This window comes from Zootermopsis nevadensis, unplaced genomic scaffold (assembly GCF_977971745.1).
Source record: "Zootermopsis nevadensis isolate Lab colony 2312 unplaced genomic scaffold, Znev_1.0 Znev_ptg000010l, whole genome shotgun sequence".
NCBI lineage: Eukaryota > Metazoa > Arthropoda > Insecta > Blattodea > Termopsidae > Zootermopsis > Zootermopsis nevadensis.
The window spans coordinates 6,286,026-6,311,829 of NW_028259142.1; the positions used below are offsets into that span (position 1 = coordinate 6,286,026).

The 25,804-nt window shown below is 37.2% G+C and overlaps 2 protein-coding genes across 5 annotated transcripts in view; one reads left to right on the forward strand and one right to left on the reverse strand.

Moving 5' to 3' along the window:
* Positions 1-25,804, forward strand: part of LOC110835981 (folliculin-interacting protein 2) — a 490,121-nt gene that overhangs the window by 206,406 nt on the left and 257,911 nt on the right. For 2 of the 3 annotated variants that reach the window (XM_087346352.1, XM_087346354.1), the window contains one exon: positions 16,071-16,212. The gene's annotated coding sequence lies outside the window, so the exon portion shown is untranslated. Of the gene's footprint in view, positions 1-3,250; positions 3,656-16,070; positions 16,213-25,804 lie in introns of those variants that run through there. The other variant, XM_087346353.1, reaches the window with a different exon arrangement.
* Positions 861-16,409, reverse strand: LOC110835982 (endocuticle structural glycoprotein SgAbd-2). Of its 2 annotated transcripts, none has more exons than XM_087346373.1 (3): positions 16,296-16,409; positions 4,528-4,661; positions 861-2,423 (listed from the first exon to the last, which is right to left on the reverse strand). In XM_087346373.1, exons 1-3 carry the CDS (start codon positions 16,305-16,307, stop codon positions 2,111-2,113), a joined length of 459 nt encoding a protein of 152 aa, XP_087202499.1. In that variant the 5' UTR covers positions 16,308-16,409; the 3' UTR covers positions 861-2,110. The 2 variants fall into 2 exon arrangements, with proteins under 2 accessions (XP_087202499.1, XP_087202500.1); XM_087346374.1 differs by having other exon boundaries at positions 4,528-4,657; positions 16,292-16,380.

Below are 25,804 nucleotides of genomic sequence, written 5' to 3' on the forward strand. Positions count from 1 at the left end.
ACCGACGTTGAAGACGTCCTTCCTGCCCCCATAACAAAGTCATAACGAATTACGTTTGTCTTTTTACTGAGCACCAAACAAGCTTCAATGCATCGTCTTATGGACGTATACTATTCCTTTATGCCACGGTGGTCTAGCGGTTAGAACGCTGGCCTTGTAATCCTGGGGTCTCGGGTTCGATTCCCGGCGGTGCCCGAATTTATAACTTGTGTTGGGCAAGGCCGTGGTCTAGGCAACACGGAGTTTTCCTCCGGGGGCTTCCCCGGTTTCTCCGTGGCATCCCAACAATTACTCCATTCACACACAGAAGAAGGCAATGGCAAACCACTTCTGGATCATCTGCCAAGAACGTACATGAACAGGTCCCAGTCCGAGAAAAGGATGGAAGGATCCTGTTCATATGGACCTGTCCTCAGACAGAACACTAAATAATAAATAAAAAAACTATTCCTTTGTATTTGATCGAATACGCCTGTACATTATTGTGAAAATTGTTCCAAACTGAAGTTCCGATTTTAACTAAGTATTCATTTTGTTTCGTGTATGTATTTATGAAGTTCGATTTAACCTTCGTGTTTATGTGCAATCGCCGCGGGCCAATTAAAATTTGGGCCTGGCAGTGTTGTTCAGATTCCCGACACCAAGTTTCATCATAATCCGTAGATTAATATCAAAGATGTTACACACTGACCAACTGCCAGGCTTGTCCATTATACGTTATATTTTTGAACATCATGTAAATTGGCGCCCATATAATAAGCGTACTGCTTTAGTTATGATTGAAATATCTTGTTCTCAAAAGGTTTCTTAGTACATATAAAGTTACAGGCCTATTTTAGGATTTTAAAATAGAAGTCTAATATCTTAAACTGCTTTATTATACTCCTAAGAATTACAAAGTGACATTTGACTTACATAGACTTTTGTCACACTATGCAGCTGCCATCTAGCAGGAAGAATTGAAGTGATGTATGCCTGCTACTTCTTTTTCTCGCAGAAAGGGAACTACATAGCAGGTTATATATATTATTATTATCATTGTTATTATTATTTTCTTACAAAATATATTAATTATATTATTCTTATTTTATAACAAAGGGCAGTTTCGTTGTATTATCCTAACCTAAGGAAAGTGTGGGGACATGGGCCAAATTGATTAAACATTACTTTTCAGAAGAAAAAATAACTTAAAGACGTCTGTTCAGTATTTAATCATATCTTTGAATAAAATATATAGTACTTTAATGAGGTAACTCGATTTTTGTTTGATGATTTTAATAAGGAGAATTTTGTGATGCATTCAGCTTATCCAATTGTTTATGTAAATATCTTCGTAGCAGCACAGAATCGGGTTTACATGAACATGTTGCTGTCTTTAAGCATTGAACATAATTATGCCAACTGATGTGAAAGTAATTGATTCTTTGAACGATGAGAGGTACATTCAGTCGTCATTGATTATCAAAGACATAATCCTGATTTACACAAAATAAAAAATGAAGCGTGTTGTTGGATATGAACACTTCCATAATTTATTTTGTTGTATCCTTACGACCAGAAAACAGCTTAAAAATTCGTTGACAATAAGACACGTTGTTGTTAGAAAACAATAGGTTATTAAAAAAATATTGTCTTGGTGGTATGAAGTTAACTCTTAGTGTTAAAATATTTATGATGATGGATATTCTGACTTGTATCACCTTGTAGGGGTACTGTGAAATTCTCTGAAGTAGTTTTATGATAGAAGTTTTTAGAAAAGATGAATGCAGGTAAGAAATTAAGAGTAATGATTTGCTTGAATCATGTTTTGTGATGACGAGTATTTTCGACAATATTAGCCAGTATGAGTGTGGTTTTCTGAACTTCCGAAATAAAGATATCTAGTGAAAGGGCAAGTTTATGCCATTTGTTCACAGAAATATGTTGATACGAACGCCCCAAGACAGAACATTTAAAAACATACGTAAAAGAAGCCACGGCTCTGCATACACAAAGTGAATTATTTGTACATTGAAATTGATTGTTTACAGAGACCTATTTTCATCGTAATTATCGTTTATGTTGTCTTGTTTATGGCAGTTCAAAAGTGATAATCACTTATCCCTTAGGTCTAGAACCTCCTGTTGGCAATTACGCCCCTGTTGGGGATTCCACCTCTATTATAGTTCTCGTCGTTCTCCTCAGGGTGAGCCCTAATGTACTCGAGGGCCCTCAGGATAGCTTCAGGGATGGGTGGTGGCGTTGGCAGGTGGACTCCCTCAGCACGGAACCCATTCTCGTCAGCGACGTAGTTCAGCTTGACGGGATATCCCTCTGGGGATGTGTACGAGAATGCACCCTGTACCACCGCCGCCTCGTCCTGTTGCCCCAGGTTCTTGATCGACCCCTGCTCTTGCGCTGTTATTCCATTTTCTGTCTCGTAGCTAAAAGACGAACGACAATTTGTACGACATAAATATTTTAATAAAACAAGAGTGAAAATGCATTTTTTGTGTCCCTCGCGATTTTACAGGCCCAACAGACCGTGGTGTCTATTTAGCGCTTGTTTATATGAATTTCAATACTATTTAGACTCCAGACAAGGCCTAATAATGTGTGTAGAGTCATAAAATATTTATCCTTGTAATTCGTTGAATGTTGAATGCGTTTTAGTTTAATAAAATCTTCTCGGGCAATCAACCACGTCAACTGGTTACCGTAATATACCGACGTTTCGGCAACCAACTCTGTCTCCATCATCAGGGATCTGATGCGACTGGATACCTCGAACGTCGCCTGTGTATATACACAGAGTTGGTTCCCGAAACGTCGGTTTACTGAGGTTGACACGGCTGTTTGCCCGAGAAGATTTTATTGATTGTACTCGCCGCGAAAGTCTCAAATCCTATACGCGTTTTAGATCTTAATAAGATCAGTAAAGTCTATTGTATATCGCGATGCTCTTGTAGAAAAATAGATTTTTTTTCATCATATCGATCATAGTTGCTTCTGTGTGAACTTTTAATTTTGTACGCCCTTCTGTACGTATCCATTCCGTTTCTCACAGGCTCAGGGAAACACGTTATAATTTGTTCATTATTATTGTATTGTTATTATCGTTTTATCCTTCTTGGCATTGTTTTAATAGGGATTCTCCAAATCAATTCCTGTCCGTATTGTATGAATGACGGTAAACATATTTAATGCGAAATTCTTACACTAGATGCCTCTCTAAAGATCTGATTAGTGTCGCCATCTACACAATTCTTTTCGCATCATCTCGGTTTTAGTTGAATGTCAAGGTTTGTTGAAGTGGAGGGGTGAAGCGATAACGTGCTTATTGCAGTGGCTCGTGAATCCTTGAAGTTATGGGATATACTTGAGTAACACAATGTTATTTTTGGGCAAGCGTTGTTTCAAAATTACTTTATTAAATTTATTGAAGCTATGATGTGAGTGACAGTGCTTTTTATGCCTCGGTTACAAATGTATTTGACTGGAGTCGCTTTATTTTGAATAGATGAGATGTATTGGTGGATAAATGTTTTGTTTCCGAGCAGAAGGGAAATGGTTTGTTATTACAGTGATAATGAGGCATGGACAGACAACCTTTAAGTACCCTTGGGCCGGATCTAATGTTCTGATCATGGCCGCGGGCCATGGTATTACATATCAAGTAAGTTAGTACCAGTAGTTAAAAAATATTAAGTACGAATTCGAGGTTAGAACAGCTTACGATAGACCGGCTGTTGTAAATAATTAATGCAATTACTGGTGATGTTATATACGTGTTTAAAATCTTAGGCGTAAATAATGCAAGCAAGGAAACAAAACTGGTAATATGTGTCGCTGCTGGCAATATTTTCCCTACGGCTGTACAGAGTTCTGCCTCATGATTCACTACATGACCGAAACAAAACCTGATTCATTACTCCTCAGTTATGAATGGCGTGATCTAGGGTAGGCCTTTGTTTAAAACACGCATCATTCTAGATGTTTCCTCCATCCGACGTGTCAGTGGCAGACTTTATACAGCAGTTGCTGTTCGGATGTAATCTCGCTAATGCCATTCCAAAGCCGAACGTAGGCGCATGTTTCGAATGCAGGATTAATAGACAGAAGCTTATGTGTTCTTTTCCAAATTCCAACATCAATTCCTCTATTGAAATTTTGAAATAAAAGTGCTAGCCAGTATAACAGTCGATAGGCTTAAGACGAGAGTTGAGTAATTTCCCGAAATGAAGGTTTTACTTAACATAAGTCAACCTGAGACAGTGAATAATGACCAGCATAGTTAGGTACATCTTCACGTCGTGAAAGAGCACTTTTGGATAATATTGCATGATGATTGGCGCTGTGTTGTCCCGGTCGACAGTCGATCACTCAGTTTACTCTTTCTAACGTACAAAATTGTTTTGCGAGCACGAACAGCCAGTCCAGAAACCTCACTGTGTTATGTCTAGCAGCTGCTCGCCCTGTCCTCGTGGTACCTGAATTTCTTTAAAATTAGGACATGCCTCACGAACGTGGAGGTCATTTGTGAGTCACCTGTACTGATAGGAACCATCGTGCTGAAGGTCCAGTGCTTGCCGCAAGATGGCAATGTTTGGTACTCGTGAGCCGGGCTGGACTTTACCCTGTGGAGCTGCTATTGCTGTTCCTATTACTGCCAAGATCGCTACCTAAAACATGGAATTCAGTTAGCAAATATTGGCGCACGTAGCACGTTTTAATATCTGGAACTTAAATCTGTTGCCCGGGTCCCAGTATGTCAGCCTTGCGGGACGAGGTGGGAAAGAGAGAAGATGCATTAATGAAACGCGTGATGTATTTATGTGTGTGTTGGTGGTACGATCAAAAGTAAGCGAAACTTTAACGTCCGTTGGAAAATGGCTGCTACAGCCAACTTGTCATCCGTCTCTTTGGGTACAGGAATGTCTTACTATGAATACTGGTATTTCTGTGGTCCTTCCTTTTCCCAGACCTTGACCGTGGTGGATACTACTAGTTGTTCCCAGAAATGAAAACTCCATTGGACGGATGAAGGGAAACAGGTTACATTCAGTGGAAGCGTTGTCATAATTTAGTTGAGAAAAGTAAGAATGTAGGAGATTTCCGACAAATGGAAACATTTTTCTACTACCGATTGCTTTCATTATTGTCACACCAATAAATTTATATCAAAGATTAATTTACCTTGCAACTTGACGGTGCATGAGACAAAGCGGGTTCAGGTTGTAATTAATTAACGTACGATCCTTATTATGATCCGGGATAGCTCAGTCAGTATAGTGACTAGCTACGGGCTGGACGACCGGGGTTCGATCCCCGACGTGGGCAGAGGATTTTTTTCCTCTAGCCTCTGCGTCCAGACCGGCTCTGGGGCCCACCCAGCCTCCTATCCACTGGGTACCGGGGTCCTTTTCCGGGGGTAAAGCCGGCCGGGGCGTGATGCTGACCACTCACCCCATCTATTGCCGAGGTCAAGGAAGAGAGGAGCTATACCTCCACTCATCCCAAACACCTACATGGCGTATAGTGGGACAAACTTTACTTTACTTTTACGATCCTTATTAGCCAAGTATTAGATCAAAGGTGAATCCCCGAATGAGATGTGAACTTTTGATCTTCCGGCTGGCCATGCTTTGTTACACCCACGAAGTATACGCAAACACCGCGTTTTCCAGTAACATACTGGAGATACTGGGAACGACCCGTTCTTCAAGTGCCTGAGCACTGCGGGTCTCAACTTTTCGTTGGTTTTGATCTATTAGACATTCGGTAGGACTCCTTGGACGAGGGATCGGCCAGTCGCAAGGCTTCTACCTGTACACAGGACAGCACGGACAAACATCCATGGCTTGAGTGGGATTCGAACCCATGGTCCCAGTGACCATGTGGCTCAAGGCCCACGCCTCAGACCGCGCTGCCACTGAGGACCCCTCCAGTAACAACGGATGGATTTATTCTTATGATTACAATAGAGACTGTTGCATAACGACTTTGTCGCTTCCGTGATTTTTGGTGGCACTAATGAAATGCTGTTAAAATGTTGGTACCGCCTGTTGGCACAAAATCATCCATAAATCTAGGAAACGTAATATGATAATATTGTAAAGTCGTGACTTGCTGTCATGAGACTGTAATGCATTTTCCAAGGTTGAGCTCGCGGTAGCAACTGAAGTGCAGAACGAGAGAGATCTAAAATGACTTGTGGGATTTACATGAAAAGATAATAAAGTTGATAAATGTAAACGAGGTGTAGTAGGATTTGGGCCGCTTTGCTCAATAATTTGAAAAGTAATAGTCGTTAATTAATAGATTAAGTTATCCCCACGCTCAAGCACCACACGTACGATAAATGCACGAGATTTTGAAAGAAAACTATACACATTGTGAAATCCGAAACTGCTGTCAATCACCTTCAAACCTCGACCTCACAACCCCCCCCCCCCCCCCCCCCGCCAAATCTTTTTGGACGTGGCAATGAAGAGAGATTTAGATTTGCCATATTCCCACTGACCTTGCCGAAAATAGCTACATTAACAAAATTATATTATTATTATTGATCTTATGAAGTATGAAGATAAGAATGTTCTTAATGGTGGCCAGTGTTTTAAAACTGCGTTGTCTTAGTGTCCTTGACTTGCAAGCCGTGGCGCTTTAATTATTGCAGAATAGTCCCTACATTTTGACTACTCCTGACAGAATGTGCGTGTTCTTCAGTGCCAGCTGAAATGTTAAGGTCATCTTCATGCCTGTTCTCATATTTTCCATTATTTATGACGAAGTTTTAGGTGACTTTTTTGGTAAACATGATTATAAAGGAATATGGCCTGAGAATAAAAATAAACAAGACAGTGGCAATGAGAATATTAAGAAGCAAGACACAGACGTCTGAATAAGACTTAAGATCACACTGGTTAAAGAAGTGGGGGAAATTATTAATTTATTTGGGAAGTAAAACTTACGAGACAAAAATCTGTGGAGAGATCAGTAGAAAAATACAAAATAGTTTCTAAATTCTAAGATATTGTAAAAGGAATGGAACTAAGATGTCACAAAGGATTACAGAAATTTACGTATGTAGTATAATTTAAATAAATGTTGATATTTTAAAGCTGAAAAACAAAGACGAAATCCAAGTAACTAATATTATTTTTTTAGATTATTGTTGGGAACCAAGAAGGGATAGATTTAGAAATGAAACATTTACAGAATTTGAAATAAAAATCTCTTAATAGAATTAGAAGACAGACGATTACATTGATACGGAAATTTAAAAATTTGATAGGGCGTGGAATTCAAATTTAAATGAAAGAAACACATAGGACGACCCAGAACATTATGGTCGCCCAGGTGCAAAATATATCAAAAATACTGGAAAGGAAACGATGGAAAGAATTTGGGAATATGGAAGACTTCATTTATCCACCTTTGTAAAACAGAAACTGTGCTTGATTTCATTTGCTTTAGTAGTTACGACTTGGATCGTTCGGCTGCTGACATATGCAGTTTTTACCGCCATTACGTAAGCTGTATTCATTTATCACAGAGAGTTTGTGTAAACTTCATAAATATTTATGATATTGAAGGCTACTGTAATGAAGTCAGGTCTCTATAAATGGCAGTGCAGTTGCAAATTTTCTGTTTAATACCACATCTAACAGTTACTTTCTGTCTCACACCCTGTCCAGTATGTGTAGTTAAAACGTCGGCCACCATCTTATGTTGAGATTTCTGTCTTCTGGGTTGTTGCGCTGTGTAGTCTGGTAGAAGTTTACCGACGTTTCAGAGGTCATTTGCCTCCGTCATCAGAGTATGAAGATTACTGTCTTCTGGGTTGTTGCGCTGTGTAGTCTGGTCGATGTTTACCAACGTTTCTGAGGTCTTACTGCCTCCGTCATCAGAGTATGAAGATTTCTGTCTTCTGGGTTGTTGCGCTGTGTAGTCTGGTCGATGTTTACCGACGTTTCAGGGGTCATACTGCCTCCGTCATCAGGGCGATGAAGATTTCTGTCTTCTGGGTTGTTGCGTTGTGTAGTCTGGTAGATATCTACCAACGTTTCAGAGTTCATACTGCCTCCGTCATCAGGGCGACGAATATGAAGATGGCTGTCTGCTAGGTCGTTGCGCTGTTTAGTCTGCTAGAAGATTACGGACTCATCGTCCTGATGATAGAGGCAGCAAAGAACCTTTCAAACGTCGTTAAACATCTACCAGACTAAGTGGTGCAACATCGCAGAAGATAGCCATCTACATACTCAAGATTATTTTATTTGCACTGCTGATAGTTAAAAAGCTTTCTTTTCATATTTTGTTAACACACTTCGTGTCAAAAAATATATATATACAATTAAAGTTACAAATCGTAATGATCTGTACATGAACTGAAACAATTAAGTCATTGCTTGTCATCGTTAGGTTTAGATGTGGCGTTAGAAAAATCCAAGTAATCCTAACTAGCGAGAGGCTGCAGTTGGATATTTTGTGCTGATTATAATTGTAAGAAAATATGAATACCATCAAGATGAGAAATAAACACATAGAAAATTATTAAGAATTTTGATGTAGACATAAATGTAGAAAATAAAAATTTAAGCATACTCTTCCTACATTCATTGCTTCCCGAGAATGAAGGGTAAACTCATGATATAACGGTGCCTAATACATCCTTCGAAACTGTGAAAAACTTAAAAAATATTTGGTAAAACGATAAGAAATCCGAGTTGCTTTCATGTTGACATTATAAGAAGATTAAATTCTGTGAACTTCTATCTTCGTTTGCCTTAAAAAATCTTACATAACTGAGATTTTAACAGTTGTTTTCTCATTACGTGAAATTTGAACTTGTGGAAGTGACAGGAGGAAACAAGAAATGATATACGAGGAGTTTCAGATCTCTGCTTTATATCTAATATCGTATGATAATTAACTCAAGATGGCAATGTGAGTGGAAAATTTAGAAGGAAAGAGAAAATTAAACGTTGTGTAAAAAGTAAGTAAAGAATTAAGTGAATCTTCTAGAAGTAAGCTGCGAAGTGTTGTGGTGGAGGTGAGCCTTGGGTTCTGTATGACAAGGGAACTCCTTGACCGGCAGAGTCACTTTCAGCCTTTAAAGGACGTCGCTGCCCCAGGAGTTAGTATTCTTTTTAGGTATGAACCACCTTCGCGTTCCTCCGGAGCGGCTATTAAAATGGATCGGTCCGTCTGCCCGTGCGTATAAAACAACACGAGAAGAGAGACATCGATTACGACGAAACGACTAAATCTGATAATAAAAGTTTATCGCACTATTTTCGAGCGACTAAGTTTTAATTCTGATTTGGCAATTTCGACGATCGCTGAGACTAAGACAGAACAAAATCTCTTCGCAGCTTACTGTACTAGATTGATCTTGCCGAAAACAAATGCTTGGTTTCAGCAGATAATTGCACGAATTAAGAAAATGAAGAAATGAAAAGTAAAGACTACAAGGAGATTTATTCTATGGTTTTTATTTCTTGCCCCATTAAAAGACGAATTCCAAGCGCATATTAAACAAGTTTTATGTAGGCTTACATTAGTTTTTGTTCGATGTGGGTAATAACATCAAAGAGTGCAGATCTTATATATTGATTATTCATTAATTTACTATATAATTTTGACTTTTGTCGTAATTGTAATTTCGTCGTAATTTAAATAGCATGGTATTTATTAGATAATTTTTATTTCATTTTGCCTTAAATGACAGTTAAGTGTATATTCTCGGCCTACGTCTTCAGCTTTGTGAAATGTAACAAGGACTGGTTTTATCCTTATATAAAGCAGACGTCTGCACGGCCATATTACGACCGATGATTTTGTGGTCTTCCTCAGTCCATCAAGGCAAATATCGGGATAGTGCCTGACATTAGGACACCACCAATTCCTCCCATATAATTTTAAATTACTCATTCGCTAATTATCCTGAATACGACGCTGTATAATATTAGATATTAACAGCGTCCTTACATAAACAATAAATAAAATAAAATAATACCGACCAGAAGAAAATTCGTTCAACAAAGTATGCTGTAGAGTTTATTACAGAGTTTAATCCAATACTGGAGATGAAACAAGTGAATGAAGAAAGGGATAAAACATTATTGCACATACACGCAACGTGATCGCGCGCCATTCAGCACGACAAAACTCGTTTGAGAAATTTACCTTTTAATCTGACATTCTAGACCGAAGAGACGCGACAGCCAACACCAGAAGACACGATTTTCAAACAAGTCTTGTTCTGTCGCATGCCGTGTGTCTTCGGTATAGATACTGATTAAACAGCACATTGCAGCGAAGACACACTTCACGTTCTTTGGCTTATTACCTTTGATATCCTCCCCAGAGTCTTAGATCTGGAAAAGCTTCAGAGTCATTGAGCTCAAAATTACAAACATGTCTTGTCTTCCTAGAAGTCCACACGCCCCTGCAAACCAATATAACAAACCTAACCTGTCTACAATTAGGCTGCCATTTTGAACTGTTAGATTCTCAGGTTTTTAAATTCTAAAATTGGACGAAGATTTGATGAAACGGTGATAAAAGTGCAGAAAGAGTCCTGATGTTTGTCTGAAATTAATTATGAAACCCACAATTATCTAAATCATGAGTTTACATTACTTTGAAATTATTTACAAGTTTCTTTTTAAAATTTTACGTTCACATCACTGCATACGAAATGATGATTGTTAAGTCGCTGTTTATTAAACAACTCTTAAAATAAATTACATTCCGTTTGATTTATCAGAAAATGAGATGTAATTGTGCATTTTAAAAAAAACTGGAGATAAATCCAGATCTGTGCAATGTGTTGCGGTGTTGCCGGGACAAAGAACATTGAATTACCAAAAGTCTCTAAAATTCTGGCGTTTTTAGAACAAACTACTGAAACATGAACTATAGGTAATGTGGCTGACTTAATCATGGAGGATGGGATTTGTTTCAGAGCAGTCGTTATAATGACTATAATGTTATTTAATGAAATAGAACAAGCGGGCTTAATTAGTGTAGACGTCAGGAAGAGTTCTGTTGCTCTGACTATAACTCTCACCTTTCGGGATAATATTACTTCTTCCACAGGAAAGAAATGCATTATCTTTTCATTTTCATTACATTTAATAACATGCTGTGGAGATATAATATTTTAAGCTTCCGTAGCTACTGAACGCTTCGATGTGTATTCTGGAAATTAACCGTGTGAGCATAGAACACTTCCCAGCTTTTAGGATACTCTGTCTCTACATCCTTGATGATGGAGGCAGACGTGGTCTCAGAAACGCTGGGAAAAAATTCCATACTTAACATTGCTGGTCGTCTGAACACACACCAGTGTATGCTGTTGCGAAAAAGGGTAAGTCAGCTTACACCGCGCACAGAGTTACATGGACAGGGGCTCCATTCCCGGAAGGAGCCGGAAATCTTTTTTCCGTCATCTTGAAGAGATCTCGCAACTATCACGTAGGTACCGAAGGTTCTTTCTCCGAATCGTAAAGCTAACCACTCACGTCTGTCTGCTGCCGAGTTTATAATGCGTCGAGCTTCACCACCACTCGCCTTATGTACCTTCTTCATGTCGTTCTTTGGTTACCCTTAAAGATGTCCTATGTTTACCACCAATTTCTGATGAGCAGATTCGTTTACTATTTTTTATCTATCCTGTAATGTGTTCAGAAGTAAAATGCGATTGAAATATAATTGAAGATGTAGTCTTAAAAGAGAAACTGAGAATATATCAAACGACTTCATAATTTGAAACTATATTTCTTATTTTTAACAAGTTCATGTGAGTTAGAAATATGAGTTTAAACCGGAAAATACACGGAATGAGACAACTATAGACACGAACGATTAATTTGTAGGAAAAATATTGATATTTTAACAGCAAACACGGTAACAGGAAATTGTTTTAACACTTAGCTACAATGGAATGCCCATTGAAAACTCAGAACCATGAAGGAAGTTGTGTTACTCGGTAAATTAATTTCATAACCTAGTAGCCTGTGGTATATTATTATGCAAGAAAATGTATTTTTCAACTGAAGTCTGTATTGATCATGTTATCAATACTGATCTGGTAATTACGTCACCAGGCTCGTAGTCGTGAGAAAACTTTGTGTGAGGAGCTTTAATTGAAAGCCTTAAATAAATCCTTATAGAGACAGCAATTAACCTCTTTCACCATTGAATGCTGGTAAGGTCGTTCGGGTTACAGAAGACTCGATCCTGCAATTTGTGATTTATGTGTCCAGAAGGGCTTTAAGTAGCATACAACCAAGATGACTAATGTCTAAGTGAAGGTACGTTTAGGCTACTTGGTTTTGTCCTGGTCAAACTTTGTCTTCGTAGGTATGTTGAATGTATAGGTAGACAAATATAACGCGAAATTATATCTAGGTAGGATATCTTGTGTCTGTTGTTTCGATATTAAGACAAAACAATTTTACATGACAATGTACCTCGCAAATGCGCCAGTAATTTTATTATGGCTTTAAATGTTGCGGAATGAATAGTCTAAGAGTACCTTCGGGAGTGGACAATATATTCAGGCAATATCTCTCAAAAAGGTAAAAAAATGTGGGACGCGTTTCAGAACTAGACTTCTGATGCCAATGGAATGCGCGCTCGAGGTTCGAACGTTCATCGTCCTACGCTAGATCAACTGCTGACCATGCGACTTTAACCCTTAAAGACCTTAAACTTGATTTCTTACCGGGAATAACATAGAAGGATTTTACAGAAAAGGGCAGTGTAGGAGAAGGAGTGAAAGAGAAGATAAAAGCGGACGCTTAGGAGAAGAAATGTGAAGATGGAGAAGAAATAGACAGAGTCAAATGGAGAAAAGGAAGGAATTGAAGAAGGGTGGAATGAAATAGGAGAAAGTCAGGAAGGAAAGATGAGGAATTGGAGAAGATCACAAGATTGAAAACGTGTACTCTTTGGAGTTCAGTGACGTCCCAAAAGTGTTCTTTATGCCACATCACGTAGATCGTTGTTGCATAAATTGTGATCCGAGGCCATCGCCGCGTTTTATATAATTCTTGCTCTAATGTGCGTCCAGATCACTGTTTCATAACAAACGGAAACCTTGGATCTCACTGTTGCGAAAAACGCGACAGACTGACATGGACGGGCCCACGGGTTCTTCACTTACGGTAGAGCCTGAGTAAAACCTAAAAACGACTAGGAATCAGAGCACAAATCCATTATTATGTCGTGTCGTCTATAATATTCAGAATATTTTCAGTCCACAAGAAATTAATCTCGTTGATGACATGTGACTGGAAGGGTTATAATTATAATATTCACGTACCTCTTGAATATAAATAATTTTCTTGCGTGTCTTCTCATTCACATATTTTTAATAAGCTTTTAGTCCATATACTATAATAAATTAGTAATAATTTTGTAGTTACTAAATAAGACTGAAATTGCCAGGCGAACAGACGAGAATAATTTTTACATTAAAAATGTGCTTTTAAAAAGCTCAATGTGTAAGATACATAAATATAATGCGGGAAGCGACAAGTTAAGAAACTTCAGGGATGTAGTAGATTTTACTGCCATTGACACGCTTGTGCCAAAATTATGTGTACAGATACGCATTTGGAATCTAAATGCTGCGTACTCTAACACGTTAAGTGTCCGGTTCAAACTTTTGACACACTCTTAACTCGCTGTAAACTTCGTTTAATTGTGTGCTGTCATGGATCACTATCCTCGATAATAAATTCGAGCGTTCTGTTGGTTTTCATAAAGACTCCACCGAGATTTGACTGCATGTAAATTTATGATATCGAAGTAATTATATACGTAAAAATCTGTGAGGTCTTAACACAAAATAACATATATTTGTTACCCTATAATAAAGGATTAAAAATGGCAGTATAAGAATTATTAAAGTTAGTTTTACTTTCGAAATGGCAAGAAAAGGTCACGTCCCTGTAGTTTGACTTAATGACCAGTTACCAGAACTTGATTGTGTGAGACTAAGTTAATTGATGGAAATACTCTGAGAAGCAACCGTGGTCTAAGTTACCTTCCTCTCCACCAGAGTTCAAACTTCGGTTGAAGCCGCTGGCAAGGCGTTGGAGATATTTTAATAGTTTTAATATTTATTTCGTTATTGCCATTTTAAGTTATATATATAGTCTCAAAACTGTTTTGACAATTTTATTGACATGATATATTAAAGCATTTCCCACAAAATATATCGAATATTCCCTCTTCGAAACTCGTCCAATCAAGGAGAACTTGACCCTTCTGGGATATCAAGAGCTCTCCTCCACTACTGAGTCACCGTTCTCTCTCTCCTGTCTGGTTATATCTTGGGTTATTTAACGATGCTGTGTCAATTACCGAGGTCATGAAACATAGGTTTATTATTCTGGTTTATTTTGTTACTAAGATTCTAGTTACATTGGCGAATTCTAGTTCAGAAGTCATGTAATACTGAAATGTGATGTTGTTAAATCTCAAAACTGAGCTAAAAAAATTTTAATATTATTATTACTAAACTGTTATGCCGCTTATGTGTTATATAGTAAATCATTTCTTTTATATTCTTTCAGTTTTAGTGGTCTTGGCAGCCACTACACAACATGAAATTAAGGAAAGTTTTTATTTTTTTTATATTTTCATTTCTTCTCACAAAGAATTACATAAACTTGTTTTTAAATTTGTTCATGATCTTAAGGCCGAAATAATAGTATTGTTAATTTACTGATAACGTATTATGTAGGCCATAATTTTTGGACTTAATCTCTTAACCCTGGCAGCTAAAGGTTATTGAGTAATGTATTCGAAACGATGTAGAAAGAATTTATCGTGGTTTTGTGATACTAATTTGAGTAATTTTTGACAAAAGACTATGGAAAAACATGGAAATACTTAATGAGGTTATCTGATCTCTGCGCTGGATTATATGCGCGAGACCTCCTGAACACAATGCAAACATGTTACCACATTACCGCGACGTTCGACTTGTGACGTCAGTTGAGATATGGAAGTGTTTATGAATGGTAATAAGACGAGGATTTGGAAAGGAGCTGTCGCTGGTTGAGTAAGAATTTCAAAACGAAATTTTTGGGGGCTTTCCTGAAACTTCGCACTTTTTGGAGTATTTCAGATTTTATCCGATGCTAATCTGAGCTACTGACAGCGGTGTTAAGTAAGATAAAAGTAATAATTTTCAACGCCTTGCAGGAAGTGAAGTTTCGTCCATTCTTAACCTGGGCATAAGATTTACGTGAGTGGTTAGTTTCGAGATAACCATTGGACGGAAAACTGGTTTGGCCTCATAGCCGGTCTGGACGTTTTGGTAAATAGGAGACCCCTTCCCGGCTCTCAATAGAATCCAAGCCCGTGCTCTAGACACCGCGGGTCTCCCCATGAGCTATCCAAGCTCCCAGCATTTTAAATATATCATAAATAAATACGTGTAAATAATCCTACCATTGTTTAATGAATCAAACAGAAATAAATCAACTTCTGGCTTGGCAATGCTATTTCTAGTCAGTGATTTATTTTTGTCGAAAAATAAATGTATTTAAATTATTGGTAAAAGTGTACTTCTGACTCACAAACAGTTTATTCGAAATCTAAAATTCTAGTCCATATCTTCTAATGAATGTCTTTGACTTTAATTCCAAAATTGTAACATCATTAAATTTTTGTAGCATGCTATCTCTTGGCTCTCAAGTTCTTAAAACAAAATGTAAAAAAAAAAAAAAATTAATTTACTTTTTTGCTGAAGCATTTGAATTGGTGTGATTAAATCAAAACACTCGACACAATTTAAACCTTTAAAGGTCACTGGTACATATACATACCACGGACGTAGAGCCTTCAATAAATGTGCGTTTTGCGTACAGAGTGGATTTGTGGGCTCGTTAATTTTCCCAGTATAAACAGCCAATTTTACCCTAAATCGTATTAACCAATTAATTTCTGTAGCGAATATCCACTGTGTTTTGTGATATTTCAAATACCCATTGCGGCGAATGTATAGATGACTATCTTTTGGGATGTTCCGCCGTCTATTCATGTAAAATTCACCTTCGTTTCAGATGTGCCTGCTGCCTCAATCGTCAGTGTTCATAGGCCGCTGATGGTGGCACAAAGCACCTCTAGAACATCGGTTCTTCTCTTCTAGACAACACGGTGCAACATCCCAGGAGACAGTTATCATCGAATTCTTTTTTCTTTGAGGTACGAACTTAATTTTTTAATATTATTTAGTTAAACTTCGGGCTTTGAACATGAATGTGACAAATGAAACCGTTTCTACTCACCAGAGTGTTCATTGTTGGTGTCGAATTTCTTGTATGGATTCCAAGCAGATAATGGCGTCTTAATATCGCAACGAACAAGTGTGACCGAGTGGAATAGTTCTTCTGTATTTATACTATCATGTTTATAGGTCCTGGACGAACAGATAGGCTTGGCCAGGACCTCCCACCCCTCCTTTTCCCCCACATGGTCAGTGCCTGCTTAAAAGTGGATGTTTAGGGGAGGGGAGTTGGTCACTGAAAACGTCTTTCTCAGGTGCCCTTCAGCATCTCCTATTCAGCTTATGTTCATGTATTTTAAACGCACTATATGTCATAACTTTGAATTAAAATGTGGTAATATATTGTAGTAGATCCATATATTTCAGTATAACAGCATTTACCATTGGCTCCGTATGGAGCATAAATAGCCCTATTTACGTGTTTGAGAAAAAAATAATTAATGCAGAACCGCTTCTCATAATGGTCTAGTGACATTTCGAAAGGTCCATCTTGGCCAAGTTGTCTTATATGGGACACGCATTAAATGCATACAAGTCATAGCCGTTACATTTGCAGAGTTGCTTCTTAAGCATTCCGAAGTAAAGTGATATTAATTGATCTGGCAAAGACAATCTAAAGTAGGCCGTAAGTTTCTTTTTAATTTTGCGTTTGTAAAACAGTAGCTGAACAAATCAGGACTCGAAAGAATGATTTATGGCACGCGAGTTTTCTGTCCAATTTAAAGACCCACGTGAAAGCCTCGCATTTATAATTTCTCGTCTTTCTATCGTAAATAATTCACTGGACCGGAAATTTGATTTCATGCCAATGTCAGATGTTGGTATCTAAAGCAGAAACAAATGACAGATTTGGCTGTCTAGGGTAATGTTGGGAAACTGACGTCCAGACACGAAGTCTTTCTGTGCCCTGAAGTAAAGAAAATCATGAAGATTAAGGTCAAAGTTGTGCTTTTTAACGCCCTTCAAAACTAATCTGTCAGTTGCTGAATTTACAGTGCCAGTGTCAAGGCAAAAATGTGTAAAAAAGATCCTTAAATTTTAAGGAAATAAAAGCAGTCTTCGGAAAGTCCTCACAAATTACGTTTATTAATTATTCAGAATATTTGTACAAACGTAAATATACAACTTTCACATGATATTTACGGCGAAAGGATAATCTTGGTAAATTACAGGTATTATGAAAAATTGGTCTTGAAGTATCAATCGGAATTCGGTTGTAATTTTCGAACTTATAACACTTCATGATGGCACCGGCAATATAATTTTTTCTTACGACAAAAAGAACATTTTTACAGTTATATTTTACATTGCCTATTACTTAAAAAGTATCTTTTCTCAAGTTCATATGATTAAAACCAGCATCAAGTAAAACATTTTGAGATAATTGCATATTGAAGAATTTAAATATTTGTACGCTTAACCAAATATTATAAGAGTAACCAAGGACGATAAAAACTTCAGAACATACAGCACGCATGGTAAAGGTGAGAAATGCATACAAATATTTGTTCGGAAATCATACAACAGAGAAACAACATGGAAGAACTAATCGTTGTTGGCAGGCTGGTATAAGATGACACGACATGTGTGCTGTGTAGAATACACAAACTTCCAAAAATATTCTTGTTTGTGTGGCTACTTATAGATGGCAGCACGGATAATTCATATAGCCAGTAATAGCTCGAACCAAGATCGACTGATCGCCGCTACACACGGACGGATTCCTGTCCGTTTAATTTAAAAAGGCCAAAATATGACGTCAGCAGTTAAAAATGCCACAGATATGTCAGCACAATTAATTCTAATGAAAATTGGTAAAAGGCAGCACGATGTTTAATGATGGCAACATTGAAGATAATCTTCGTCCCACCTCAGAAGTTTGTAATCCTACATATTCGTATTACCAACCGTATGAAATTAAAAGAAACAAGTTTTAAGTGTATCAAATCTATAATTTCGTGACGATGGTGAGTTATTTAAATAAAAAGTTCTTTGGATATTTTCCATCGTCTAGTAAAATAATGAAATAGGAACGACGTTTCGGAGATGGGGTTCTATATCCGTCTTCAGTTACCTGCACCGTTGGGCCCAATAAATAGGGCTAATCCCTATCTCCTTGTCCGGAGATAGGGATTAGCTCTATTTATTGGGCCCAACAGAGTAGGTATCCGAAGACGGAGATAGAGCTCCATCTCCGAAACGTCGTTTCTATTTTATTATTTTACTAGACGATGGAAAATATCCAAAGAATATTTTATTTAAGTTTTAAGTCGCATTCATTGGCACAGAGTCTATACCAAATATAATAAAACTCTGTTCAGTCTTTGTCTATTTATTTGCGTAGAAAAGGGTATCAGATAATGGCATTTACGATGACGTAATCGCGAAGGACTGTGTGACGTAACGTGATCATAGATGAACATCCTCCCACCTTACGCATTTGAGCATCCGTCACGTTGTTACGAACTTTACGAAATGAAACACTTGGTAAAGTGTAGTCTTTTGAGTATAGAAGGTCGTTATCGCACCAATATGACTTCAGGTAACAATTGCACAAAATAATGTTCCAAAAATGGGACAACTGGGACCGAAAAATGTTTCTCGCACACTTAAGTAGGGAAGGTGTGGGCTGGATTAATCTGGCATAACATACATAGGCCTACCAGTGACGGACCCTTTTGACTAATGTAATTTATCTTTGTGTTCCTTTAGAGAGAGGGAAGCGATTAAATAAGCAGTGTAGGACAATGGATAACTCTGGGAACATTGAAAACTAAGTGGAAGAATACTTGTACTTCTCTCCTTCTTTCGGAAGATCGTTTAGAAATTTCGAACAAAATTTGATTCATCTGCTAACAAACATATAAATAAACTGAAAAGGACATTACTTGATTTAAGTAGTTTTCAGATTCTTCGTGAAACTGTCCACAAAGATTGTTCTGTCGCCAAATTGCTATTTTTCAAGAAAATATATTTTTACAGACGTTTTGATAGTCATCGTTCACAAAAATATTGTATGAAGAACAAGATTTTGTAACAGATTTCTGCACAATGGGCTTATTCCAAAGCCAGAATTATTCTTCTGGATAATCATTGTTGTACTTAAAATAACAATCCGCGGCTTATGGCACCTCGCAATATAATCTTCATGCAGTCAAAGAACACATGGCCGCCATGTTCACATGACAACCAATAATTACACGAGTTTTCTTTTGGGTTTAAAGGAAGTCAACAATCATATTCCTTTCATGAGAAATACAGCTTCAGAATTAAATAGCCTCCTTATTTCAGCCAGTCCCAATTATTAGAACTGAATTACAATTTACGGCGTATAATTGTGACTTTTTTGGGCGGTTATGGACTACGCGACATCTGCGACATTTGGTTTGAATCCCGTTTGAGGCGCTGGTGTTTGTTACCTTTCTGTGTTATGACGTCTCGTCCTACAAAGTGTCGAAGATATTCACAGTTTCAAAATTATGACAAAGGGCTTAATCCATAAACAGAAAAACTAATACGAAGACTCTGTCTATTGCATTACTGATATTTAAATCCTAATCGCTGTGAAACATTTGTCTTATGTATGTGGTTTTATCCCCTCTCTCTCTATTTGTATGTAAATGTCAGCAACATTTCTGGTCATTAGCTTGTGTTCTCATGAAAATTATCATTTAGGAAATTATTCTCTTTGCAAACAAATAAAGATAATTATAAACATCATGTTTTATTGTGATTATTCATTGAAGACGGTCAGGCAAACATCTTGGTTCATAGCTACCATGACACTTGTTAAATGACGACCTGTGATTTCATTCTGTCGATTATTATACATGTAAGCTATTTTAACTGATTAGTTTATAAAAGTATATAATAAAACTTATTCTTGTTAATTTCTTTTTTAAACCAGCCTTGTGAAGAAATCGTATATATAATGGCTACTGGATGCGGTCGACAGTTCTTGACAATTTCACACTCCATTTAACCTCTGCTAATGCTATAAAGGTGCGTCATGTTACCTCTGCTCCTCTCCTACATTGACATTTTCTGTAAACGTTAATATGTTAATGTATTCGTGTTTTAATGGCATTGTCCTGTAAAGACGATGACTCGAACAACCGACCTTTGACAGAAGGACAGTCTTTGTGGTTCTGTTTACTCTTCTAGATGTTTACTTGAACACAACATTGCAAAAATTGAGTTTTGACTAGCAATGGCGGCGGTTAACCATGTGATCAGCTAAGAATGGCCGAGGGTGTGTTAGGTTTCCGGAAGATTCCAATATTAGTACAATTACTAAATGAACCCTCAGAATTATTACTATAAATATCTATGATAACACCGTCTACGGAAGCTTTATTATAGAGATACAAGGGCATTGTAGCCCGCCGACTGAAATAAATCTTTTGTTGAACAGAAATAAACTTTATTGCAGCATTAAACAGAGAAAACTGTTAATCGTTGGACTGGACCCCGCAGCTGGCGCGGAACGCTCCTCACACAGCCCAGTCGCAGCTGCCGGTTATTCACGGCCCGGTTTTCCGCTGCAGTTTAACGAACATTATTTTATAGAAGAGTCTTAAAGAGACTACCCTCTCCTTAGAGAAATGTTGAAGTTGCTTTACAGGAATATCGGAAATTTCTTGCCTAATGTTTGCTTGAAGATTTTACAAAAAGTGTGGATTGTTAATATACTTTCGGTGTCCTTCACAAAAAAGTCACATTTATTTAAGTCGGGTGATCACGGAGGAGACAATCCTCAACTTATGACTCGTTTGCCTAGCAGCCGATATCTCAGTTATAAAAGAGTTTGTATATATTTACAATGAAAGTAATTACTTAATCTGATAGATCCAGTTTAACAAATGATAAACCCCATTGTGATATATTTCAGTAAATAAAGTTGGACAGAAACATATCGTTTTGTCAAAAAGTGCTATAATAAAATGCAATTAAATATTAAAATTTAGAAGTACAATAAGTCAGTATTAGTGCAATAGGAAATTATACAGAAAAACATAAAATGCTTACTTTCTTGTAAATCTTACAGTTGAATATTCATGTTACGATATAAAATATTGTCAATATATGGCTGAAATTGGGGTACCTGATTGTGTTGTTTCTCTTCGACTAACAGATCCCTTTGCCTGCTTATAATTGCGAAACTTTTGGTGTAGTAATCACTTACAGCGTCTCTTAATTTCGACATTGGAATGTAGGTAGCTCTGGTGTTAAATTACGATAATATGCGTATTTCCATGGATATATGGTAAGACCAGCTTCAGTTATGGTTGAAATCTGTTTCACTGGTCCAGTCTAGGAGATCGTATGAGAACTGTTGAGTTTCAGGAGTTCAGAAATGCTTTGTGAATCGTCCGTAATCATGTAGTCTTGCCATTATTTCATTCAGAGGTCGGCTGCCTGTTCGACATTTTATTATTAACCATCTAAAATAATTTCCCTTAATGTTCTACATCCCTGGTAGCAGAGCAAATGTTATTTTTCACAAAAAAGCATTTCAAGGTCATTGAATTTTTAGGATCTCACAGCGGCGAATAGGATATATCCTCTGGGTTGAAGCTTCTCTGAAACGTCCGTACATATCTACCAGACTAAACGTTTCGACAACCCAAAAGATAGTCATTTTTATTTCAGGCGACTCAGTGGTTTGTGCAGGTTTCAAATTGTACTAGTAAATCGCATGATGACGGTTGGCGTTTTGGCGGTATAAGAAACAGATTTTGAATTGAATCCGTTAGATGGCCGTGGGTTCAACTCTATTGTTGCTGTTGTTACAACGACGTTTATACTTTATTTAATTCCTGTCGACGTTTCTTATATTTTTCTCCTTTTAAAAGCAAAGGGTTAGAAAATGTTTGGAGACTTCAAGGACAGATGCACTTAACGTGTTGCTGATTGAATAACACTGCCGAAATTACGATAATTTGAAGTAATAAGGATATAATTTTTAATATTCTGTCCGTTGGACGCGGCTCGACCCTTGTTATGACGTCTTTCTTAGTCAACTCCTGCCATCAACGTGAGAATAGGTGTCAGATAGGTTATGACCGTACCTTTGTGCGAATTGAATTTTACTGAGAGGCTGAAGGTCATGGATATATTTACACTGACAGTCTGGCAACTGCCTATCACATTCTCCTACATAATATGCAGCGGGGAAGTGAAACTGGTACCTTTACATTCAGGTTATTTCCACTTGTCCATGAGGAGGAATGGTGGGCGAGTAGGAGGATGATGGCTGTCTTCAAAAGCCCCTGGAGCTTTGTTCAAAGGCGTGTGAGTTGAACATGGCCAGATTGCGGATTTCTTCTGCAAAGGTCAGTTTATTCACGATCACAGAATAACATCATGTGTGGTATCCTTAGGGCAAGAGTGATTTCTTAGCCGAGTCAAAAAAGAACACGGAGTCGGCGTAGTGACTAGTCTACGTGCTGGATGTTAGGGGTTCGACTCCGGGAATGGATTTATATCTTCTCCAAATGTGGGGGTCTAATCAACCTCGTGTCTGATGGCTACTCGGAGATCTTTAGTTGTGGGTAAGGTGGCCGGGGCGTCAAACTGGCGACTCAGACTATCCCCAAGTGCCTAGATTAAGATTGTCTGGAGCTATACGTCCAGTTCTCCATACGTCTGGTTGGCTTAAACTCTTTAAAGCCTAGTGGTAAATAAATATCTCACCTACTTTAAAAATCAATAAATCTACATTTTATATTTATGTGTTTGGTATATTTTCAATTTAATCAGCGAATATTTTCTACAGCGTTAAGAATTTGATATTTGTAATGGTGTGTTTTCTTTGCGGCACAGACTGAAATATTTAATTGTATTTAGGCGAGCTTTGGTTTTAAAGGTCAAACACAGGAATAACTTTAACATCGTTGGAAAATATGCTTCTTATATCCTTTTAAACATTACTTCTCCTGCTAATTAATCATTATTATAACATTGCTTCATACTCATATATCACCGTTACGTGAAATGTGTCATAGACCAGACTAAGCAACAAATTATTCTCTCGCCCACAACAATGTTATGGGTTTCATATTTGACCCGGCACTTGGCTGATCTCTAAGTGGAGGTTAATTCTATAGCTTATCAGCAGTATGGCCTAACACTGTGAAAGAAATATTCTAGTCGGAATGAGGCGTCTCTCAAAGTTAACACAAATTACTCGCCTCTCCCGCATTTTTCAGAAAAAGTTTTAATACACTTAATCAATTATAAATAATCCATGTGTGTTTGTGTGTACGCTGCCCGTCGTGTACCGGGTTTAGAATAATTTAGAGCATTTATTCTTCACCTTTTACAGACCTGGGGCCACATTTACCCTTCCTTATCGACTCACGGGTTTATAGAAATGTCACTAACTTCAGCCCATTAGTGTCAGATTCACATATTTAATAACATTCTTTAGGAAAGTTAGTCATAAGTGAGAAATTTAACACAGGTTTTGATTTGCTTGATTAATCTTTCTAAATGTGGTTTATTTCTGTTGTTACAATTCCATGTATCCTCCCAAGAGTTCATAAAATGTGCTTTCTAAAATAAGATAACTGAATTTTATCTCGTGGGGTCACACACTATAACAATAAAAACGCGGATTCACAAAGCACATCGGCGGGCCACAGGTTGAGAACTTTCGGTTAAGAAGGTGTGACAGATTTCGGTATTTCTTGTTTTAATTTCAAAATCATATTTTGTGCAGTTTTGTTATACAAAATTATAATTTTTCCGATTGTGTTAGCCTTTGTAATAAACTTACAAGCTGCTAAGGAAAATATTTGTGCATGAGAGGGAGGAAGTCTAGAGAAAAATACATTTTGAGTAGCTTCATAATTGATACTCGTACGTTCAAATAGAGGAGGATGAGATTGGCGGTACATGTAGTGTGAATGGCAGAATATCAGGGCATCTGGTATGGAAGAATTGAGATTCTTACGGCGTTGAAGGTATCGATGTTCATCTTCCTGGTTGTAACGTCGTGTGGACGTGTAAGGAGATACCATCTTCTAGGCTAAAGATGATTGGTAATTTTGTACAAAGCTACATGAAAGTTTCTCTTGATGGAAAGGTTAAGACTTTGGCCAACTTAATTACCTGCGTAAGGTATAATCAGTACGTAGGTTTAAAAATAAAAAAATATGTAAATAATTTCATAGTGAAATTTTACGCTTTACATTGCAAAATAGACGACAGGATGCATTCATAAGCACAGTTTACTCAAATGTTAATAAACTTACGATATTCAAGAGATACTTTAAATTTAGGATGAGGTTTATGTTGTATATTTATTTATATTTTATTTATCTACGCTTTTTCAGTAGCTCAGACTCTATATCTTTGAGTTTCCGCTGTAATATTAGCACACATCTAATGGTAAAGTTACCATGAATGTACAAATTATAGAGATATTTTGTTCCACCATGTACAATATCGATAGATTCGATTATATATAATAATCAGCTTACGAATTGAAACATTTGGCCTCGTTTATAAATAAAGTTGCATTTGATGACAAGTATTATTTATATTTAAATTATTTAAATATTACATCAAAGTTTAAGTAATAGAAAGAGTATTTTGTGTGAAAATGTTAATACAAGAACAATATTTCATAAATATATTCCAGCAGAAGTATTTCCTTACACTATTATACTATTGTAATCGTATTTTACTTGTTCATCCCCTTTCGCTCAGTTTCTGTTTCCTAACAGAATTATTATTTAGCATAACAGTACATAAATTAAAAAAAACAGATTAAGCTGAAATTTGTTTCCTTGATTAATAGAAAAGAAATTATTTTTCTGATCAATCTCGACATCGGCTTATATGTATTTAATATTTTGTTATGACGTAGATTTAAGGGATTCGATTTGAAATTGTTTTGTCCTCTGAGCAGTCAGTTCTGAGAAACATGAATCTTCTCTATAATCTGAAGCTTTCACGGCGACGAAGTATAATAAATTATTCTTAGGCTACCAGCCATGTAAGGTGGCTTAAGTAAGAAAACACCATCGTTTCGAAAACCACCTTCGTCCTCGTCCTCAGGGTGCTGTAGTTGTGCTGAGTACTGACGGGATCTCCCACAAGTACAGTACCCTGAGGACGAGGACGAGGACGAAGATGGTTCTCGAAACGTTGGTGTCTTCTTCATTAAACCACCTTACACGGCCGGTAGCTCGAGAAGAATTCATTATATGAAACTGCAGATACGAAACACAACAGTTAACCTACTGTTAAAAGTATGAAATGATGTAGTATCTGGCTTGAAGTATGTTGCGGTTAAATCTTGTATTTTCTTTCGTCGACAAGGTGAGTACATAACGATTCAAGAATAAAAGTTCCCTTACGTTTTAACTACGTCTACTGTGTATTGATATGCTGACGTTGATAATAGTGATTTTAAGACTTACATTGCAAGCGTAATTACTGTAGTTTTCAGTCTAAGTACGGACTTTAATTTGATTATGCCGCGTAAGTAAATATAGTTGG